General features: G+C 33.4%; 1 protein-coding gene across 1 annotated transcript in view; it reads left to right on the forward strand.

The window, feature by feature from the left end:
* The first annotated feature begins 9,140 nt into the window (after positions 1-9,140).
* Positions 9,141-21,422, forward strand: part of LOC128558594 (uncharacterized) — a 57,854-nt gene continuing 45,572 nt past the window's right edge. The window contains exon 1 of the mRNA XM_053548387.1: positions 9,141-9,243. Within this exon, the coding sequence (XP_053404362.1) occupies positions 9,211-9,243 (33 nt within the window). The 5' untranslated portion in view covers positions 9,141-9,210. The remainder of the gene's footprint in view (positions 9,244-21,422) is intronic.

Raw genomic sequence — 21,422 nt, forward strand, 5'->3', positions numbered from 1 at the left:
TGCACTAAGTGTATGTATATAATAAAAGGACCTTGGTCCACAATGATGCGTTCCACTCTCTTGGATTTTTCCAGGCCTGGATCTCACTTGGCGTAAATCCCAATAAGATCCGGTCCTGGCAAAATCAAAGAGAGCCTAATATAGCATGACGTATCAACTTACATTTAAATTAACCCTATTCTATGCGTTGATTTCTATTTTCGTCCGGGTTTCTATGATCGTGAATGATAACTTAACCATTAGTCTCTGTCCATATCTGTCAAAAGCTTCTAAATAATAAGACTGCGGCAGAGAAGACAAAATACTAGCTTGTGAAATCCTGTGGTCAGATCTTTTGACAGTAAAGAAGGTGTTAACGACGTTTGAAGTTATTTTCTACCCAAAACTACCCCATAATTTTTTTCTATATAACTGATTGAATGTTCGTATATCTGTACGCCAATCTTAAATGCTTTCTGGGTGTATATCTTGAATGACATGGAGATTATGCATTCAATATGAAGGCAAGTTACTCGATCTACTCGCTACATGATTCCTTAAGACTTTGCTACATGACCTGTTTATAAACACATGTCTACTGAGTTAAAATGAACACTTGATAAAAATGTGAACATTAATGCCTAATGTTATCAGATATTAATTGACAACCGCGCAGTCTGGTCAGGATCCGTGCTGTTCGCTTTTAAAGCCTACTGTAACTAGCTTAAGATTTCAAATTTTAATTTGAATACCTTGTACCATAATAACCCTTGTTTCTATTTACAATAATATGTTTTTATGTAATTTTCTGGCCCATGGCACAAAAACATGTGCTGTTTGCAAGACCTCCACAACATGCAGCTAAATCGAATACTTTACCACTAAATCCATTTCTTTAAACATTTATTAAGCCTTTTAGTCAATATTTCAAAAATTCATGAATGGTAAAAGTTATATCAAAGGATCATTTGATTATAGAAGAATGGAAGAATGGTGTTGCAAATTTGATCATAAATAAAAGCATTATAAGGTGCTGTTATTATCTACTTATGGTGTACCAAAGGCATGACAAATCTCGTACGTAATGGCAATCTTAAACACCTTTTAGGTTTAATAGAGGTTTAAACTTTCTTTCAATGCAAGTTATGAAGCTAGGCGCTGTTAATTACACGAAAAAACGTATATGTTTCAGTTGTTTTCAGTACAAAACAGCTTTTTTTTGTACTTTAACGAGTGACGTGAATATTGTACAAATAAAAGATTTAATACATAAATGTAAATTCATTAATCATATTATTTGTTTCATTCTGTTTTATGATACATGCAGATATCTCTTAGGACAGTTATGCAATATCGGACCGTTGTGTATTTGCGTCTTCCACAAAATACACCAGATCGAGGCAACCAGCCACAAAGCTCGTCGCACGCGCTGCTAGATATAGCACAGTGTTGGGGTTCCAGGTATTTGTAAATCTAGACTGACAATGTTCTTTATTCATATTGTGAATGAAAGCAAATTTCAGCTAATATCATGTATTTGCCCGACGTCATCCAACATCTAAATGTAAAATAACAGGAGTATGTCGTTCAGGACTTACAAACTAAACATGGGAATCCCTAATTAGAATAGCACACAAACATCTGTTTAAATCAGTGTTGTAGCCTCAAATCACGAATAGCGTGCTAGCTGTCGTTAGTTGCCTTATTTTGATTGTTTTGACATTGGCGCACACAGCCGGCAGTGTAATAAAGAAAACAGGCGTTGGTCAAAGGACCGATGTTCGCAAAAGGTTTGAGATGTAAACGGTGCGATATCAATCTTATATTATTTCACTTCAAATCAACAATATGGTAAATTTTCTTTTGATGTAGATGGGACACAAGTAATTCTCGTGAAGAGTCAATCTTTTATATCACCCTTAAAGCGTCGTAATATCTTTGCTCATAATGTAACTGCCAAAATATTTGTAACGAACATGTTTTTTCAATGACTGGTTCTGTCCTGTTTTCAGTCATTGTTGTCTTAGAGTCTTCTTAAATTTGAATATTTCATTACTATTACAGTAGAAAATATAATAAAGTCTTTTGTTCCTTATTAATTCCCCCAGTAGTCCTATCTGTATAAGATCGTGTGCAACATTAATCCTAATGCTTTCTATCTATGTAAGTATGTAAGTATGACCTATCTAATAAGTATGATCTATCTAAGTATGTATATTTTAAATTGGACAGGTGCTGTATCTGATTTTTACCTGAAACTGAATTGTCTTATAGCACTTTAAGATAATAATGTTTGTAAATGGTCAGCTTTGAAAAGTTATCACAAAATTGACAAGAGTTACAGTGGTTGATTTGTATTTACAACGCCTATATGAAATAAAACGGATATAATGCACAAATAATTATCTGCGATCGACTTACTGCAATAAGGTAAGTACTAAGCATGGAAGGGGAGACAAACATTATCAACAAAGAAATAAATACACAGCAGATTTGTCTGGAATTTTGAAATATTTCAAACATACTACAGTATTCAGTCCATAGCAGCTAGTCTACACTGCCGTTAGTATTCTCATTATACTGAGTGTTTTCTGCTACCTCAACCAATGGATCCGGTATTAGATAAACAATGTCACTCAGATCTTGCTATGTGAACTTTAGTTTAGATATTGATTTTGTACAAGGTAGGTCGCCGAATGTCCAGAACCTATAAATTGTGTTGTTTTCCCTTGCATGCTCAAGCTGTTGAACAAGAAACTGCTTTTCTACCTGTACGCGCTTACATGTTAATTTTGTCTATGCACATTATTGCCAAAGTTAGAAGCTTGTCTACGGTTCTGATAACCCAGACTTATAGTTTTTGTGTCTTAAAAATCATTTATTTCAATTTTTACATAACATCATCAATTAGATGATTTCACGCTGGTTTTTGGTATTTGGCCGAGAACTGTCGTATTAGCCAGTGTCATATAGGCCTAAGGATGCGTGCAAAAATGATAATCCATTGCTTAATATTTTATTAAAAGCAAAATACCTTTTAAGTAGAGGGTTTCTAAAGTTAATCTTTTTGTAATTTTACACAATATCACGGTACTTCGGATATGATTTTGTTTAAACTTTACTAAGATGTTCATGTTTAATTACATGTTTTATTACATTACTAAAGGATATCATAAAATGATGTTGGCATTTTTAACCAGGTTTTCAACGAAAACCGGAGTTATTAGATTGGGATATGTCGTTGGTCGGGCGGGCGGGCGGCGGCGGCGTCAAACTGGTGTTTCCGGTCAATAACTTTTGTTTCGGTAAAGATATTTAAATAAAACTTGGTATGTATGTAGCTGATATCAAGACAAAGGCTGGGATTGATTTTGGGGTTTCTGGGGTCAAGGTCAAGGTCACTGTTACTTAAAATAGAAAAAGGGTTTCCGGACAATAACTTAACTTAGGAATGAGCTATCATGATGAAACTTGGTGTATAGAAAACTTATATAAAGTTGTAGCTTGGGATTGATTTTGGGGTTTCTGGGATCAAGGTCAAGGTCATTGTTACTAAAAATAGGGTTTGGGTTAGAGTTAGGTTAGGGTTAGGGTTAGGGTTGTGCTTTAAAGTGGTGCACTGTGATTCAGTATACCTTTTTATTCTTATGTTGTAGCTTGGGATTGATTTTGGGGTTTCTGGGGTCAAGGTCATTGTTACTAAAAATAGGGTTAGGGTTAGGTTAGGGTTAGGGTTAGGGTTGTGCTTTAAAGTTAGGGTTAGGGTTAGGGTTGTGCTTTAAAGTGGTGCACTGTGATTCAGTATACTTTTTTATTCTTATGAAAAGTGTTGAAAACCTGCTTTCGTGGCATTGCCGCGTTTCTTGTTTTTTTTTTTTTAATTTCCGATGATTAGAGACCATTATAATGTACATTCTACTTGACCTAGCGGAGTTCATCTATGACTTATGCAAATAATGGTTATCTCTAAAAACGAGCAAAATAGGTACAGCAATATAATTGTTAAATTCCGTAGTCTTTCGGTAACCAAAAACAACAATATTTTGAAAGCTATCCTCCAAATATGGAATGATGCCCCATGAATTATAGCAGTAGCCCTGCAAGCTAGGTAGCCTAGAGCCTAGAGATTAAATTTTATTGAGCTACATATTGGAATACACACTGACTCTAGCTGACCCAGCATTCTGCAGAAAGTAGAGCAGAGATTTTCTGCTATGAAATACTCTAAGGGAAAGAAAATAAGACAACATTTAAATTCTTTATAAAATTACTACAATAAGAGTGATAACATTACTTATCCATCCAACGAGGGTTACCTGGTATAGGCAAATGTTTAGTTACATTTATAACACTGTTTCGTGCTCTTGGGAATCGTTTCATGCATTTTAGAGGTTCATCAGGCAGGAAATATTATTCAACAGTTATAAGCTTTGCTAAAAAATTGATACTCTGAAATATGTTTTATTTCGTGTGGCCTATATCTTTTTTCTAAATCCATGATTTTATTTGGTAGTCTAAGAGCTGAAAAATGAGATGGTGAAAAGTGAAAATCTAAAAATGTGCATTATTCAGGGAACTTGGAATTTTCGATTTCCTCATTCTTTTGCGGCTGCTTTTTTTTAAGGTCAGGGCTAGGGTTCGGGTCAAGGCCAACCGTTTGGTAGATCTACTTGGGGACCAACCAAAGGCCATCGGAAAATCCCGACCGGATACACTTTCTAAGTTGAAAAAAAAAGACTTCAACTTTGACCCGTTTGAGCTTTGACTGTTTCTTTGGTTACTACTATGTATTTTGATACCAGGGTCATCATTTAGATGTTCAGAATTACCTGAGCATTATTTTTTAATGGAACGGCTGCAGGCGGACTTATTTTCTTAGTATAAAATATTGTCGACACCGGTACGGGGAGCGTTTATTATTTTTTACTGTTTTACCAGTTATTCCCCTTTACTTAAAAGGACCCATTTTAGCGCAAAGAAATGAAGTTAGCCTGACAACATACAATTGAAATGACTAAAATGTCATTCATATGACCAAATAAAAATAAAATTGAATATAGGAATAAGAAGTTTATCAATGCCATTTTAAGCATACTTAATATGACAAAGTTAGCAAAATTAATTCTTAATAATAATTAAAATAATTGCATATAAAGTCCTTTAAGTTAACTTTAACTCAACGGCTTTCATATTGTTAGCATAGTTAGCAAATTGAATACTTAATTATTATTAAGATATCTGCATATGAATTCGTATGACTGAATTATAAAAATCATTTTAATTTTCATTGGTTACAACATTAAATGTAGTGTTATAATCAAAATATCACACGTTTACATATAAATAGGGATAATGCACTTCTAAAAAGCAACAAGGGAAATGAATCAGCATACTGAAATACCAACTACCATAATGTGTGAAGTGGCGGATATCCCCTTCCATAGTTTAAGAACAATGTGGTTGTGAGTCTCATTTAGATGCTAATCAAACTGTTTTTACCATGATTCATCATTGGAGCAAAATACAATCCAAATAATGTTTTACATCTCTTTCTTTCTTTATACCGTGTTTAGTGTTCCATATTATTTACAACTTTTACTAGAATACATAAATGCAGTTGTTTTACAGATGTTTCTTTTTGATATAAAATATCAACTTAAAAAGAATTGTCTGATCCAAAACAATATACCGTTTCTGGAGCTTTAATAGTGAGAAAATAGTAGTATGTCCATAATCTGTATGTTTAATCAAAACACCGTATGGACTACACTGATTTATTCTCTTAAAAAAAACTCTTGTAGGACTAAACAAATTATATTTATAGTATGATAAATCACCCCTTTAACATTGTTTAAATGTTTTAGGTTCGTATTGTCCATTAAATGTTCAATCTTATTCTGCAATGTTGTGACTATGAATAGGAACAGAAAGGTAGTTAATGCCATAAACACAAAACAATTAAGCACATATAACTATATAACTATACAATAAAATTAGGGCAATCTTATTTGAGCAACATTTTGCACATTTTAGTTTAGATATTGAATATATCAAACAATTCGTACACATTTGGTTACATGCTGTTAGATATATCAAAACTTTATAATATTACAATAGTAACTTCTGTTAAAGTTTGTTTATATTTTCAGTTGAGGATATATCTTTGTAAATCAGTGTCTCTTTCTTTAGATTCAATAAAACCTATTGACTAAACTTGCTACCTATGTTGAGCAACAGAGGTAGAAAAAAGAGGTAATGCAAATGTTAAAACTGTTGCATTATTCATTTTCAAATTTTTGAGAAGGAAATATATTTCGTCTTTAAAAATCGTAATGATACACATACATTTCTTTAAGTAAAATACATTCAATAGTTTTACACTTACCTTCGAGTTATTTGATTAGACAACCAGATTAGGGGAAATATCTGACATATCCAGAAGCTCTGATAACTAGAGTAAGGTACTGTTTCATTCATAAAAGTTTCAAATAAATCCATTAAATGTACAACATCATATTGATCACCTGTAATTCCCATCCTATAAATCTAGCCCTATATATAAGCGGAATTCTGTTACAGTAAAATTAAATGTACTCCATGACCGCAAAGGAAAACACAGAGTCCAAATACGGGTAGACGTTTTTCAGCCGCCACATGTCAATTACAGACTGCTTTTGTGATAGTTAATGGAGACTATAATGAGATCCTTTGGAAGCATAAAACACGGCTAGGCAAACTTACATCAGACTCGATTTAATTGAGCCTGTTCATGAGAAGTAATGAAATGTTTAACACCCCTCACACCCTTAGCGCTGGCTAAAGCGGGATTGTATTACAGTAAAAGTGGGTTTACTCCATAATCCCAAAGGACCAGGAAATATAACAATACTGAGTTCAAGTACAGGCGAAGCCATACGGCACTTTAAGACTGTAGTTATAATGACCGATAAAATATAAAAGTTGATCCTATGGAAGCATAGAACGCAAATAAGCCAAATAATAGCAGACACGAGTTCATTGAGTCAGTTCACGAGAGGTAATGAAATCTGCTATACCCCAAACACCCCCTAGTACCGGCTTTAGCAAAATTCTATATTCAAATTAGTAATATTAACTAATTAAGTCATATTTATCAATCTACATATTTCCTAAATGCTGAAATGTTTCATAATTAATAATACAAAATTCCTAGAGGCCTCCGTGACCAAGTGTCCGAATCAATTGCCCCACACCAATTCAAATTAGAAACCTGATGTGGCGTGTGGAATTCCTCATGTGAGAAAGCCCTCCAGCATGGTTTTGGAAGGTCGATATTACTACCCAGGTGACCTTCCATGCTTGAAACAAGGTTCTTAGGGGTACTTCTTTCCACCAACAAAACTTCTGTAAATTTAGCCATATGACCACAATTGTGTCGGTGTTACTCTAAACCCAACACAAATAAATCTTACGAGCTTTAAAAATTGCAAAGTGAGTTTTTCTCATTAAACAAGTGACGTCGTTATCCTTATCGTACTTTTACTACGGTTACATATTTCAAACAAAATAAGGGAAGTACAACCGTAACCTTATTAGCTTTCTAACAAATTCCCTTATTACCGTTTTGTTCAATTATTCATGTAAAGACTTGAACAAATAAAATATGTTTAAACCAAACAAAGAACAAAAGATAAAGTACATGAACACTAATAATACTGCTAACATTAATTTACGCAACCCGCACGCTTAGCTCAAAAGGAAGAGCGCAGATCTCCGGATCGCCAGGTCATGAGTTTGATCCCCAGGCCTGGTTCATGTTCTCTGTGACGGTTTGATAGATGAAATTTGTATCTGAAATAATTCGCCCTCCACCTCTGATTCATGTGTTGGCAATCACATGCGGAGAACAATTAATTCAGGAACACTGGTTATGTGAACTCTCCGCCTTTTCCTAGTAACTAAATACTGCTGAAAAACAGCGTTAAACCCAAAACAAACAAAAACCAATTTAAGCAATAATCCTGTTGTATCAAAAAACTATGCGCGAGTATATACAAATACTTAGGTAAATTGTCCTGGGCAAATTCTTACAATTCTTAAAGTAACAAATAAATTAGCAAAGTATCCTTATGCAAATCTTCTAATGTTAACATTATTTTCGTTTTTTTATGAATGTTTGCATAGTGAAACTCAATTTGAAAAACAGTTTCTTTACAAATTTGTTAAATGTCGTTTCTTAAGCCAGGTAGTTGGATCTCAAGCGAGCAACTGAAATAATAACCTCCGCTATAAGAAACCTGCTAATATTTTTCTTATAGGCGTTGTGTTCATGTGCTTTAGCTTTTTCCACAGTTGTTTTATTGTTATTTATTACATGTTTGACGTCGCGTGAGTGTAATAAAGCCATTACTTAAAAATGATAATACACTAGTGTAATAAAGCTTTGAGGTCGACGTCGTTAATATAGTAAAAGAAAGTGGAATTTTTGATATTGTGATAAGACGGATATCACATTTGTGACTTTCCACACTGAATTTTTTAAACCCTTTGAATAAAAATGATAGAATGCTCGGCAAAGTCTCACGTTTTATTATTTTATTCAACTCGTTTAATAAATTCAATATGAAAAGACACTCATGTAATATCCTCTATTTATTTAATAATGTTTCTATCTTTTCTTGTAATATTTTATATTTTACTTTTTTATAAATTTGGAATGAAGGTACAGATAAGATAAAACATAAAACCTATCATTTTATATTTTTAATTGTATTACGTAATATACAACTTAAGCATGAGCGTTTGTATTCAACAATCCATAAAATACGTTTTGTTACAGCATGCATATACACTAAACACAATCTAGTTAAAAATAGAATGTATTTAAGTTATACAAAACAAATATAATTACAACAGTTATTTCCGCACTATATATATATAGCTATAAGCATATTAATATCTTTTTTATAATATAAAACACCTCTATGCAAATATCTCTGAATGTGATCTTTACCGATACTTTATCATTTAAAACAAAGGTCTGATAATAATAACGTTTTGAGACAGAAGAATATTGGTTTGACAGGTGTATACATTACAGATATGCTACATTGTTCATGCATTGTATTAATGGGCGACGAAATGTTTAATATTTACAAGGACGAATTGACTTTGAACCCAAATAGATATTAAGATTGTGGCTACAGGAGAATGGATATACTAAAAGTTGCAATTCAGTAATAAATAGTAAATATGGCTGAGGCTGAGTCTGCTGACATAAATCGGGTAAATAGTTCAGTTTTGTTATATGGATTATGAAGTAGATATAAGTATAAATTTTATAAAGAAACAATATTTTTATTTACCGAGACAAACGTGTCATTAAACAGGTGATTGCGATCACATTAGCAAAATATTACAGGATGGTAGATGATGGTTCCATTTTGTAAAAGTGTAAGGCTCTCTGTCTTGTCACATTTCCAGAAAATCCGTAACTATTGACTATCGTTTGTATTTTTGTATTAGTTATATAACAGGGCCAATGTTAACAACTGAGGTTGTGGATGAAATCAACGAAAATAAATACAAGGCTCTTCATTGCTCTGCTTGGAACGTTTCATGCTAACTGAGACCTGCTTACAAATTTTTGTTTGTTGAAACAAACTTCTTTTTCCTTCAAAAGATACAAACGCTTCAGTAGCTCAATGGCACCTTTCTTGAGACAGGATTGGTAAAGAAATACGATAACCTTTCACACAAAGAGAAGTGGATTATTTTTCTGTTTGAAACATTGCGAAGGGTTCTTTTCGTGGGCTGCAGATGTTAAAGCAGCTAACTTTGAATCACTTGCCCTTCACCAATATTGGTTCGAAAACTAAACCTCTCAACGGAAGGTCGATAATTTGCCCCAGATACCTGTTCTTGCTTAAATAATGCTTAGATCGTTCAGCAAGACTTTTATTTCGTGTTATTGATACTGTTTAGTTAATCAGCTTGAACATATCGGCCTTGGTGGTTCCAATACTCCCGCATTCATGGGTATTGTATAATCATCCCCTGGATTTGGTGCCTCCTTTTTAATTTAGTCCTGTGATATGCAGGGTCCATAACCGCAGTTCCAAATTTGTTTAGTTCTGCCCATTTTTTCTCGTTTAGGGCAAACCCATTATTTTATCTGGGGGTCATACGCCGTTTTTCACGGAATTACACGCTAGTGTAATATTGAAGATTCCATGTGCACCACCGTATGTATACATCTGCGGATGTCTCTGAATTGATTTTGTACTTGTTGCATGTGTAAAAATTGAGTTCTGCTAGAACCGGGGCTAGAAGGCGTGGTCGGTAGCAGGCATTTCCACTACTGTCCATGAACAGGCTCAATCAAACCGAGCCTGCAGCATTTTCGTTTCTGTCGTGTTGAGCGACCTGTAAAGTTTCCGCTTTTTCTATTTTATAGGGCATCTAAGGCCTTCTTCTACCATGCAAAGCTGAAAGTTGCCATATGACGAAGCAATTTTTTCGGCATGTGGTTCAACCCTATGAAAACAGGAGACACTGATATGATAAAATAAAAGTTCATGGTGAAAAATGAACACCTGTCTGCACAGATTATGAATTATAAATAATCGGAAATGTTTGGAAAATCATACTTCTGTATGGCTAAGTTCTTACAATATTATAAAACTGAACGCAGAAACGTATATAAAATACATCCGGACATGCAAAGATATACATTGCATGTACGCAGGTGAAAGGGTAAAAGCTTGATAAAAAATCCGTTTAAATATGGCATTGAGACCAGCTAGTATATTTCTAAAAGTTTAACATAGCTATTAACTCATGTCATCAAATAGATAGGATTTAAAACACACTTGTACAACCTTTATATTCATTATTTTATATTTGAATTAATATATAATTATGTTTGTTTATAGTTCTATTGTTTCTTAAAAAAAACAAGTTTCATTTCATTCAAAATCTGCTAGTATAGTATAATTTACGTCTGTAACTGGTAATAATCTTAAACTAGCATTTCAAAAGATCTTAATAAACAAAATTCATATACATTTTGTATTGTCAAATTTTCACTTTGCGTAAGTAACTGTTAGCAATATCATATGTAGAGGACAGGTTCCATTTTTCGTCTACACTTAGTCTATGAACTTGTAAATGCCTAATAAGAAGTTATCAATATGATATGAAAGTCATTGCAAAGACAACTACAATACTGAAACATTATTGAGAACTTCATGTTTTATTAAAAATATTGTTATTTCTATAGTTTCTTCAGATAAAGACATAGACCATGACCACTTCTTTCTTTCTAGTTTGAAAATTCTTTCACTATCTTAATCTGTTTATTAAGATGCCCAATTGAGACAAGTTTAACATTAGAGCAAAATTGCCTATTTCCTTAATCCAGCAAATGCAAACTAGTATATGGAACGATTTCAACTAGATCTGTCACAGGAGTGACTCATACCCACATCATACAGTCTTGTCACAGAAGAATGGCAACCATAAGAAATCTTTAAAATACTTAGAATAATATAAAAATGTCAAAAAAGCTTAATACTTAAAAAGAAAATTACTCGTCTTTGGAGTACTTCATCCTGAGCTTCCACATATAAGTAATACTAGTATAATTATGTGTCCTGCATGAGGGATGAGGTAAATATAAAAGATCTCTAATATTAGAGATACACTTAAAGTGAATACAAAAAAAAACAAAAAAATGTCTTACCGACCCATGTTACCACAGGAAAATGTATTTACTTTTTACATAAGACTGATAATAAAAAAAGTTAGAAAAATGCCTAAAATATTGAAAATCTAAATAGAATTTCTAAAAATAGACTAATACCTGGAATTTAAGGGGAAGAAACTCAGTACAAAAGTTAAAAAGGTTACTTCCCTTTGGCTCTAAGCCAGTCAGAATGAGATATAGTGAAAATACATCAAAATTAACCTTAAATTCTAAGTAAAAGGGGACATAATTCAAGAAAAATTGGTGTCAGAGTTATGCACCTTGTGTCACATGATATGGCTGATGAGGTGAAACATCTGTTTTAAGTTGAAATAAAATCCATTCAGTAGTAACTGAGATACAGGGAATATACATCAAAATTAACCTTAAATTCTAAGTAAAAAGGGGCATAATTCATGAAAAATTGGTGTCAGAGGTATGCACCTTGTGTCACATGATGTGGGTGATGAGGTGGAACATCTATTTTAAGTTTGAATCAAATCCATTTTGTAATAACTGAGATATAGTGAAAATACATCAAAATCAACCTTAAATTTAAAGTAAAAGGGGACATAATTCATAACAAATTGATGTCAGAGTTAAGTACCTTATGTCACATGATGTGGGTGATGAGGTGGAACAATTATTTTAAGTCTGAATCAAAACAATTTAGTAATAACTAAGATATAGTGAAACTACAACAAAATTAACCTTAAATTCTAAGTAAAAGGGGACACAATTCATGAAAACTTGGTGTCAGAGTTATGCATCTTGTGTCACATAACTGAGATAATAGATTTCGGGAAGCGACGGGACGCGACGCGACAAAACCGACTCATATATACCCCCCCCCCCCCCCCCCCCCCCCGCCAACATGTTTGGTGGGGCTATAAATATATACTTTTCGGCTTTGCAAATCACAAAATGCTTACTTATCAATGCACAAGTACACAATACTTCGTGTCCGTCTATTTCTTTGGATGACTAGGGTAATGTTGCACACAATTGACTGAAATATCTTAAAAGTAAGGACAATTTACAAGGCGCAATGATAAGAAGTAGCAACATTTACGCAATTGTACAAAAGCGTTACAAAAAAATGACAGTCGTATCGGATTGGAGGATCAAAGATAAATATCATACATTTAGTCAAAATAAAGATATTTTAATTTGCACTTTAATTTTTCTATACGGCTTTCTTTGATATCATTGAAGATCCTGAAAACCTTCGTAATAATAACTTTTACTTGAATGCAGCGTTTAGATATTGTTTAAAGACACGCCACAAAATAAGTGTATTCTTTTGTATTTCCATGATGGTAATTGTACATGATTGAAAAATGCATGAAAAATTGAGATATACAAGTATTTAGGTAAACATTTCCAGTGACATATACTAGGCCGAGACAATGTGTTTAATGTCTTAAGATTATAATGAATTAATGTAGCAATATGTACAGAAATCAGTATATTAAGTTAAATTTCGATCACCTCGTGTTTCTAAAGTATAAGATAGATATTCATCTATGTTCTTAAAACTATGCTGAAAAGAGATTGACAGAATAAGTTTGCAGATGAAGTTGTGAAAACTCATTTATTCAGGAAGGGTCTAAATTGTCCATCTGAAAACCTGTAGTATAACTGTATATTACCTGTATTTTAAGAATAATTTTCATGAAGGTTTTGTTGGAGAAAAAAGTAGGTCACTAGGTCGTGGTGGGTCTTTAAGACTGCTTTTCTGACATCTTTTATGACGTTATTTGAACCGAGAAATATACTATAAAAAGAATTAAGCGTGGCTATATTTTCAGTCCGTATATTGCAAAATGTAAATCAGCAAAGCTATATGTCTCGCACTGTGACTGATATGGATCATATTGCATTGATAATTTCCAGTATTTTAACGGAAAGCTTGAAAATAAAAAAAAAAAAAACAATTATATGTGCATGGAAACATTAATGGCACACACTCTAGAATTATGAATCTATGAGGCAGTTAAATCGTTTATGGTTTGAAAGCATCACATATTTTTTTGCTTCTTGGCGGAGAACGTAGTGTTGAATAATTTTTTAACAGACTGTCAAGCTGTATTCTATAAAACCTCTGTATGATATATCAATACTTTTTAACAACACAGAAGAAAACTAGAAGATGCTTTTGTAGGAAAGCGCGTGTCTTCCCCAAAGAATAGTAGTAATAGGCAAAAATTCAATAGAGGACAGGAGCGAAATCCAAAGAGGCACTGATGGTTATCTGCAATAGGGATAATCTATTCGGCATTTCCATTTATCTAATGAAGTTTCACAGTCTGGGTCTAGTGATTCTCAACTTATGGATTTAAAATGGTTTTCCATGTTCTGGCCCCTGTGACCCTTACCTTTGATCAAGTGACCCCAAAATTAATAGAATTCATATTCTCTGTATGTCCAATCATTCTATAAAGTTTGAACATTCTGGGTCAAGTGGTTCTTAAGTTACTGATCGGAAATGGTTTTCCATATTATGGCATCTGTGACATTGACCTTTGACAAAGTGACTAAATTATCAAAAAGGGTTATCTACCCTGCATGTCCAACCATCCATTGAAGTTTCAACATTTTACGTCAATTGCTTCTCAAGTTATAGATAAACGGTTTTCCATGTTCAGGTCCCTGTGACCTTGCCCTTTGAACACAAATGGTCGTATAATCTATAAGTCCTTCCACACTATGAAGTTTGAAAGTTGTAGGTGATGTGGTTTTTCAGTTAATGATCGGAAATGAAGTGTGTTGGACGGAAGGACGGACGAACGGACAGGGCAAAAACAATATGTCTCCTCATAATTCAAATATGATTTTTTACATAATTGAAATCATAGTATAGGATCTTGTTTTTTCATACCTGTATAACGACCAACTGTACTACTGCAGTTATTTTAAAATTTACATTTCTTTTAATAAACCTATTGCATACCTCAGTAAACAAATATATTTCTTTGTTTTTTTTTGGTTCATATCCAATAAAATATTAAGCTCTTTCATTCATGATGATCAATATAGTTATTATTGATTTCTCAGTTTCGTGTTTGATTACGCACATCAAAGACAGACTTACAATTTTTTAATGTATTTTATCAAGTTCATAAATTAAATAAAGCAAACAAATGAAGGTACACCATGGGCACTCGCTAAAAAGGTCAGTGGAAAACGCAAAATGGAAAGTTAGACCTGTTAATGCTGCTAAATTAACTCCACCATGTGCCAAAGCTACAGGACAGTGTCACTAATATTATCCTCACCAGATCTTAGAAACAAAAGAAATTGTATACACATATACTTAGCAAAATTGCTTGTGTAATATTAATAAAAATGTGAACCCGAAGAACAATTTACACGTGTACCCAACGACTTTGCAGAATTAATTCACCCGTCGTTCTATCAATATCTGTTGACATTCTCTTTAAAGATATTAAGAAAGAAATCACGATTTATCAGATGAAACATATGGACATTGTTGCTGTACTTTATTTAAGCACAAACACGTACCCACAATGGAATATTTAATCCGCGATTTTTTTTATATCTACAGCTTCATTTTCTCCTTCTATGACGTTTATTTATTTTTATTCTATTTTGAATACTTCTGAAGTTATAGATCTCTAAAAAGCAAAATATTCAACTAAAGGTGCATAGTTGAATAGCAAGTATTCTTTGTAAAGTGTTTTTATTTTACCATTAGAGTACCTGCTTTGTTACGATAAGAATATCTATAATTTCTAAGATTTCACTCTTTAAACTGTGTGTTTAGATGCTGGTTGACGCTTTCGATCTGACTTTCCCGTAAAATTACGTATGATGTTTCATAGGATTTAGGCCTCACTGATTTATTTGCTTGCCACACTTAATTTATGCTTTTGGCGTCTTGTTCATTGTAAATACTGTATTATAGACACATGCGGGAACTCTGATTTTATAATATAAAGTATCTTGATTCCAGGTTTCAAGATACGACAAATTTAAACTTGTTGTTAGATCCTATCTCTTTTGAGCCATGAGCTCTACACAAGATGTGATATGTTTTGTGAATTTAATAATATCTCATGACTAGACCTATTCAAACCAAGTACGCTTTCATCAGTTTGTTTGTGTTCAATGCTACATTTTAGGGTCAACTTAAAAGTTTAAAAAATCTATTGATATGCAGACCAAAGCAAACAACCTAAGATCAAGAATAATAAGAGGACAGATTCCCAACAATATAGAGACACTGTTTGGATTTACAAGATACGTGTTGATACTTGAACTTTAGTGAACGCTTCATAAATCTTTTGCAATTGTTGTATGTCTGAGTCTATACAATCTAACGAGGCATAAGACAATGATGTCCGAGGTCTTCTCTGCTATTTTTAATTTGCGTAGAAATATTAAGTACCTATATTGCGTAGGATAATCTAATAAAAGGTAAAGATGTATAGATATAGAATAAAGCATAGGAATCAATTTATTTGGACATTAGACATCTATAGGAATCATTTTTTCCAATAACTAGCAACCTTGGTGACAATCTAGAACCTAAGATAATCAGCTTAATTGGAAAGCATTTTGAATTAGGATCAAGTACAATGGAAAAATGTCTGCAGTAAAGTGTTCAAGTCAATCATAGACTCAGATCTGAAAAGTTTTCTGTATAAATACATTCTCGATCTTATTTGAACAAATAAGTATTTATTAAGGGTGAAATTAACTCATAGAAGTCTATGCAATATTTGTATTATGTCTATGGTAGGTCAAGAGCATTTATTTCGGATTTGAGTAAGTGGGTCAACTACTAATATTACTAACTTTCTAATAAAATCGTATATTTTTAAGGTTTAGGAGTATATCACTAAAACACAGAAATATTTTATAAACGAACAACATCGTTACCAATATTTTACCTGACCATTACATGTTCTGCCGTACTGTCCCGTACTTAAAATATTCCGAAAAAGTTGTCCCCCTTTGAAAATGAATGCCATTTGTAAAGAAATAAAAATAAACAATTGCTGAAAACTGTGTTCCATCTAGTTATGTGAAATTTTAACACTCGCACGCTATTGCAAATGCATCAAAACGAACATGTGTAACAGTTCCTTGGAAATCGTGAGTTTTTAAAGGCGTTTGACAGTCCGGAAGTGGGGACCCTTTAGGCAGTCCTTTTCCGGAATTCAATGTTTATATCAGTATACTTAGTAATATACACATACCATTACAAAAACTACAAAACAAGTGTCAGTATACTGATATAAACATTGAATTCTGGAAAAGGACTGCCTACAGGGGCCCCACTTCCGGACAATCAAACGCCTTCAAAAACCCACCATTTTCAAAGAACTCTTACACATGTATGTTTTGATGCATTAGCAATAGTGTGCGAGTGTTGAAATTTCACGTAACTAGGTGGAACACAGTTTTCAGCAATTGTTTATTTTTATTTCTTTACAAATGGCATTCATTTTCAAAGGGGGACAACTTTTTCAGAAAATTTTAAGTACGGGACAGTACGGCAGAACATGTAATGGTCAGGTAAAATATTGGTAACGATGCTGTTCGTTTATCAAAAATTTCTGTATTTTGGTGATATACTCCTAAACCTTAAAGTAAAGTACAGAAAATATTCATCTCTCTTTTATCGTTTAATATCACATCTGAATATGAATCAGAATAAAAAAAATAAATAAGCATAATGGACAACAAATTAGAGCAACACGGTCTTAAATTGTGTGTGTTTGGTAATAGTGCGTAAATGATATTAACTCTCTCTCTCTAAGCAAATTCATATATATTTGAACGTACGGAACACTAAAATTTCATATCAAAACATAACGGCAGACAGATTGTACAATCTACGATTCTTGTTTCATGATTGATGATACACCATACACCTTTGCTGTTTCAATAGTGTAGACATTATAGAAAACAAACATTTATCGTTTGTCATACATTGACACTTTGGGCCATCCTACTAAGGGCGCAAAGTTAAAAATTTGATTCATTCAAGATAAACAAAACCAGAAACCAGGTAACTTTGATTGGTCTCAATGCCATATCAGTCGTTATTATATTACTACAAAAGGTGACACAACTTTGATGTTGTATCACGTCATTAGAATTAAACAATTTAAGCGCTGTATATTTATTGCTCTTACAAAATAGCATTGATGTGCAGTTTGTATCAAAATATTACAGGGCTATATTAATAAATTAAGAATAAGAAACAAACAAGTCGCCGTTGGGTGATCGATAATGACACCATAATCATATAGACATAGGGTAACCGGAAGTCCACATGTTCTGACATCAATGTCACATAGCAACGTAACTCAACTTGGATAATAAAAGATGCTGAAATCAATGTCCGATAAATTATATTGTTTGGACAGCTAGACAGATGTTAATATGTGTCAAACAGTGGAAAGAAAAAACGAAAATACTAAGACAAACATATAGTAAAAACACAACGAACAGTATATTTCAGCTATTTAATATTCGATCACGAATTAAGAAATATGCTGATTTCCTTTACATGTAATGTGTATTGAAAAAGGGTTTTTGTTACGGCTAGGTCGACACTTTGGTGAATTGATTATAGTGCATATTTCCTGACCTGGCAGAGATATTTTTAGTACAGCTGTACCATTAAAATCAATAGGTAACTTGGTGCATATCGGATTTATTCATAAGAAATCGATACTTTCCGTATCGGCTATTCTAGCTGATAATACAAAAATATTATTCACCTTTATCTTCAATTTCTTTTATATACTTTTTACATGTTAGGTCTTGTTTTTTTTTCTTTTAATTTTGTATATAATGTTTTCGTTTTTTTTTCTTTATATTAACAATTCAATTTTTATAATGACAATGACAATAGAACCATTAAAATCTAATCCTCTGTCGCTAGGGCTCTCGGTTTCGTCACTATCACTGTCCTCAGCTAAGTCAATGACAAGATTGTGCATCGCAACATCAACAATAATATCTTTCTCCCTATAAGATATTTCTGTTTTTTTGAGCATGGACACAGGCTGTCCTCCAGCGATCAGCCCCTATCTCTTCAAATGCCGAATTTGTTATCTGAACAAGGTCAGCAGACCTATATGTAAGGTTTCTGGATGCGATGATGCTCTTCGCCTGACTCCATATCAGTTCAATTGGGTTAAGGTCCGGATGATACGGCGGCAATCTTAGATATCATGCTCATATCCCCTGACAATGGCATCAATAACATATGCTGGATCGGATTTATTCATTTTAGCTAGTGCCAGGAGCTGGGGTCTAAGCAAGGCTGGATCATACTGTATATTGTGCTCCGTCAACCATTTCTGAAATAGAGAAAATAGATTTGATAAAAAATAATTATTCATGTATGTATTGCTGATCTGATACAATGTAATATAATATATTAATAATGTAATAGAGTTGTATTTTTTAGTATAAAATACCTGTATATCTGCTTTTCGAGTGGAAGAATTAGGACATTTGCTGGACTGTACAGAGTGATAAGATGCATTTTCTATAACAATCGCACTCTTCTTTTTAATATTTGGTAACACTATTTCTCGCATCCATGTACAAAAATTGTCCCCATTCATTTCATGATGATAGTCTCCAGAAGAGCTTGAAGCTTTATATACAAGAAGCGCCCCTGGAACAAAACTCTCATTTGAACCACCGTGCACAATAATCAGCCTTTGCCCCTTGCTCCCAGGGGTTGTAATACCGACCATCCATGCCGGGTGCCTGCCAGCAGTACTTAGCTGTATGACTTGTGTCTACCCAAGTCTCATCAGTGTAAACGAAATCATAGCCAGCCTCTTCAAGTTGTTTTTCTCCGCGCAATACTTCAGCCATAGCTTCACAACACTTTGCTTTTCCACTAACACCTTTCTCTGACTGTTCGTTCTCTTCCATCTAAATCCAAGTTCCCTGATAATCTTTCTTAACAAACTTTTACTGCCGATAAAGTCAATGTCTTCCTTCAAAGCTCCGTGCAGGTTCGTTAAAGTTGGAAGTTCGTGCCTAACTGTGTAAAATTCATAAATCTTATTGAGTATGGCACATCTGTCGAAATCATCGACCGTCTTCAGTTTCTTAGGGGATGTCCGCTTCGGCGATGTCAGGGTGCCCGAGTCTTTAAATTCTTTACGGATCCTGCCGATAGTTCTGCTACTAATACCTGTTTCCTCCGCTGTCCTTTGTATAAACGAGTATTGCGGTATGTTAGATGGTTCTTTCGCTTCTTTCACGAAGTAGATAACAACGTTGTTAACTATATCTTTCGATGTTGAAGTCAAAGCTTTAGATTTTGTGTTCGACATTTTATGCTGGTCAACTAACGGCGACACTGGGAAGCTTAGACCAGTGTGTATTCATTTATATATAATAAAGAAAAGTTTTCAATTTGCTCGTAATTATCGTGCAATTCTCGATAGTTTAAATACCAACCCTAAACTATTTAAAGGCCATTAATAAAGGAAATGAAAACCAAGTACATAAAATACCAGATAATTAATATGTTATCTAAGCCGTTGCATATTTTGAAGAAAACAGGTGGTTAAACGAAAAAGAAAAAAAAATCGAGATATATCAAGATATATATTTTAATGAAATCTAAAAGAAATAGTAATCCTATCACGGGATCGAACCTGCGTCCTTTTCAGTTCGAGGTAATTGCCATAACCAATACACCAGTCGGTCGGTCATGAAATCAATACGCATATTTTGCATTAACATATCTATTCCCCTTTACGGAGAATTCGACAGAAAGAAACGAAATCTAACGATGTAGCCGATTACCCTAAACTCAATGATAGAATGGCCCATTTATGACCTTTCCATAAAAATCTTCGCCAGGTCAGAAAATATGCACTATACTTCGTTCAAAGTTTGGGAAATTTTACTCGATCGTCTTTGCTGCAAATCGTGTTGTTTTATAATCGTTTTACTAAATATAGGCTGTGGGAGAAAATGTTTCATGTTTTATTTACTGTGCGGACACAGAATAATCACTTCGAACCATGACGCTGCAATATGGAAACACGTTGGTCACCAAGAAATTAAGGTTTTTACTGAGATACGTATTTATGGGAAAATGTGCAAAACATGATACAAAAATATACAACATATTTTTAAAAGATACAAGTTGGGCTGATGTAAACTTTAAAACAGAGGTAAACAGTCAAACTATCTGGAGTAATTGACAATAGAAAAAATAAATCATGAAACAAAGTATCACTACGTAAACAAGAGGGCCAAGATGGCCCTAGGTCGCTCACCTGAGAAACACACCATAAAAGTGTAAACGTGTTTGACCTAGAGATTTCATGGAAACAAATATTCTGACCAATTATCATTAAAATTGGAGCAAAAATCTTGAGTATAAATAAGTATTTTCTTTGATTTGACCTAGTGACCTAATTTTCAATTCCAGATGACCCATATTCGAACCTGACCTAGATTTTATCAAGGCAACCATTCTGACTAAAGGACTTCGGACACTATCATATGCTTCTAGCCTACATTTCAAATGCAAATTTCTCCTTAAGTATTTAAACAATACCCAAAGCGTTTCGAGTCAGTGATAAACCAATGTATTAGTTAATTTATTACAGCAGAAACTGATTTGTATCTGTTTCTATCAACATGTTTTTCTTATTTTATCTGGGCCAGGGTATATTTTCTTGAAAAAAATAAAATG

This window comes from Mercenaria mercenaria, chromosome 7, assembly GCF_021730395.1.
Source record: "Mercenaria mercenaria strain notata chromosome 7, MADL_Memer_1, whole genome shotgun sequence".
NCBI classification, from domain to species: Eukaryota; Metazoa; Mollusca; class Bivalvia; order Venerida; family Veneridae; genus Mercenaria; species Mercenaria mercenaria.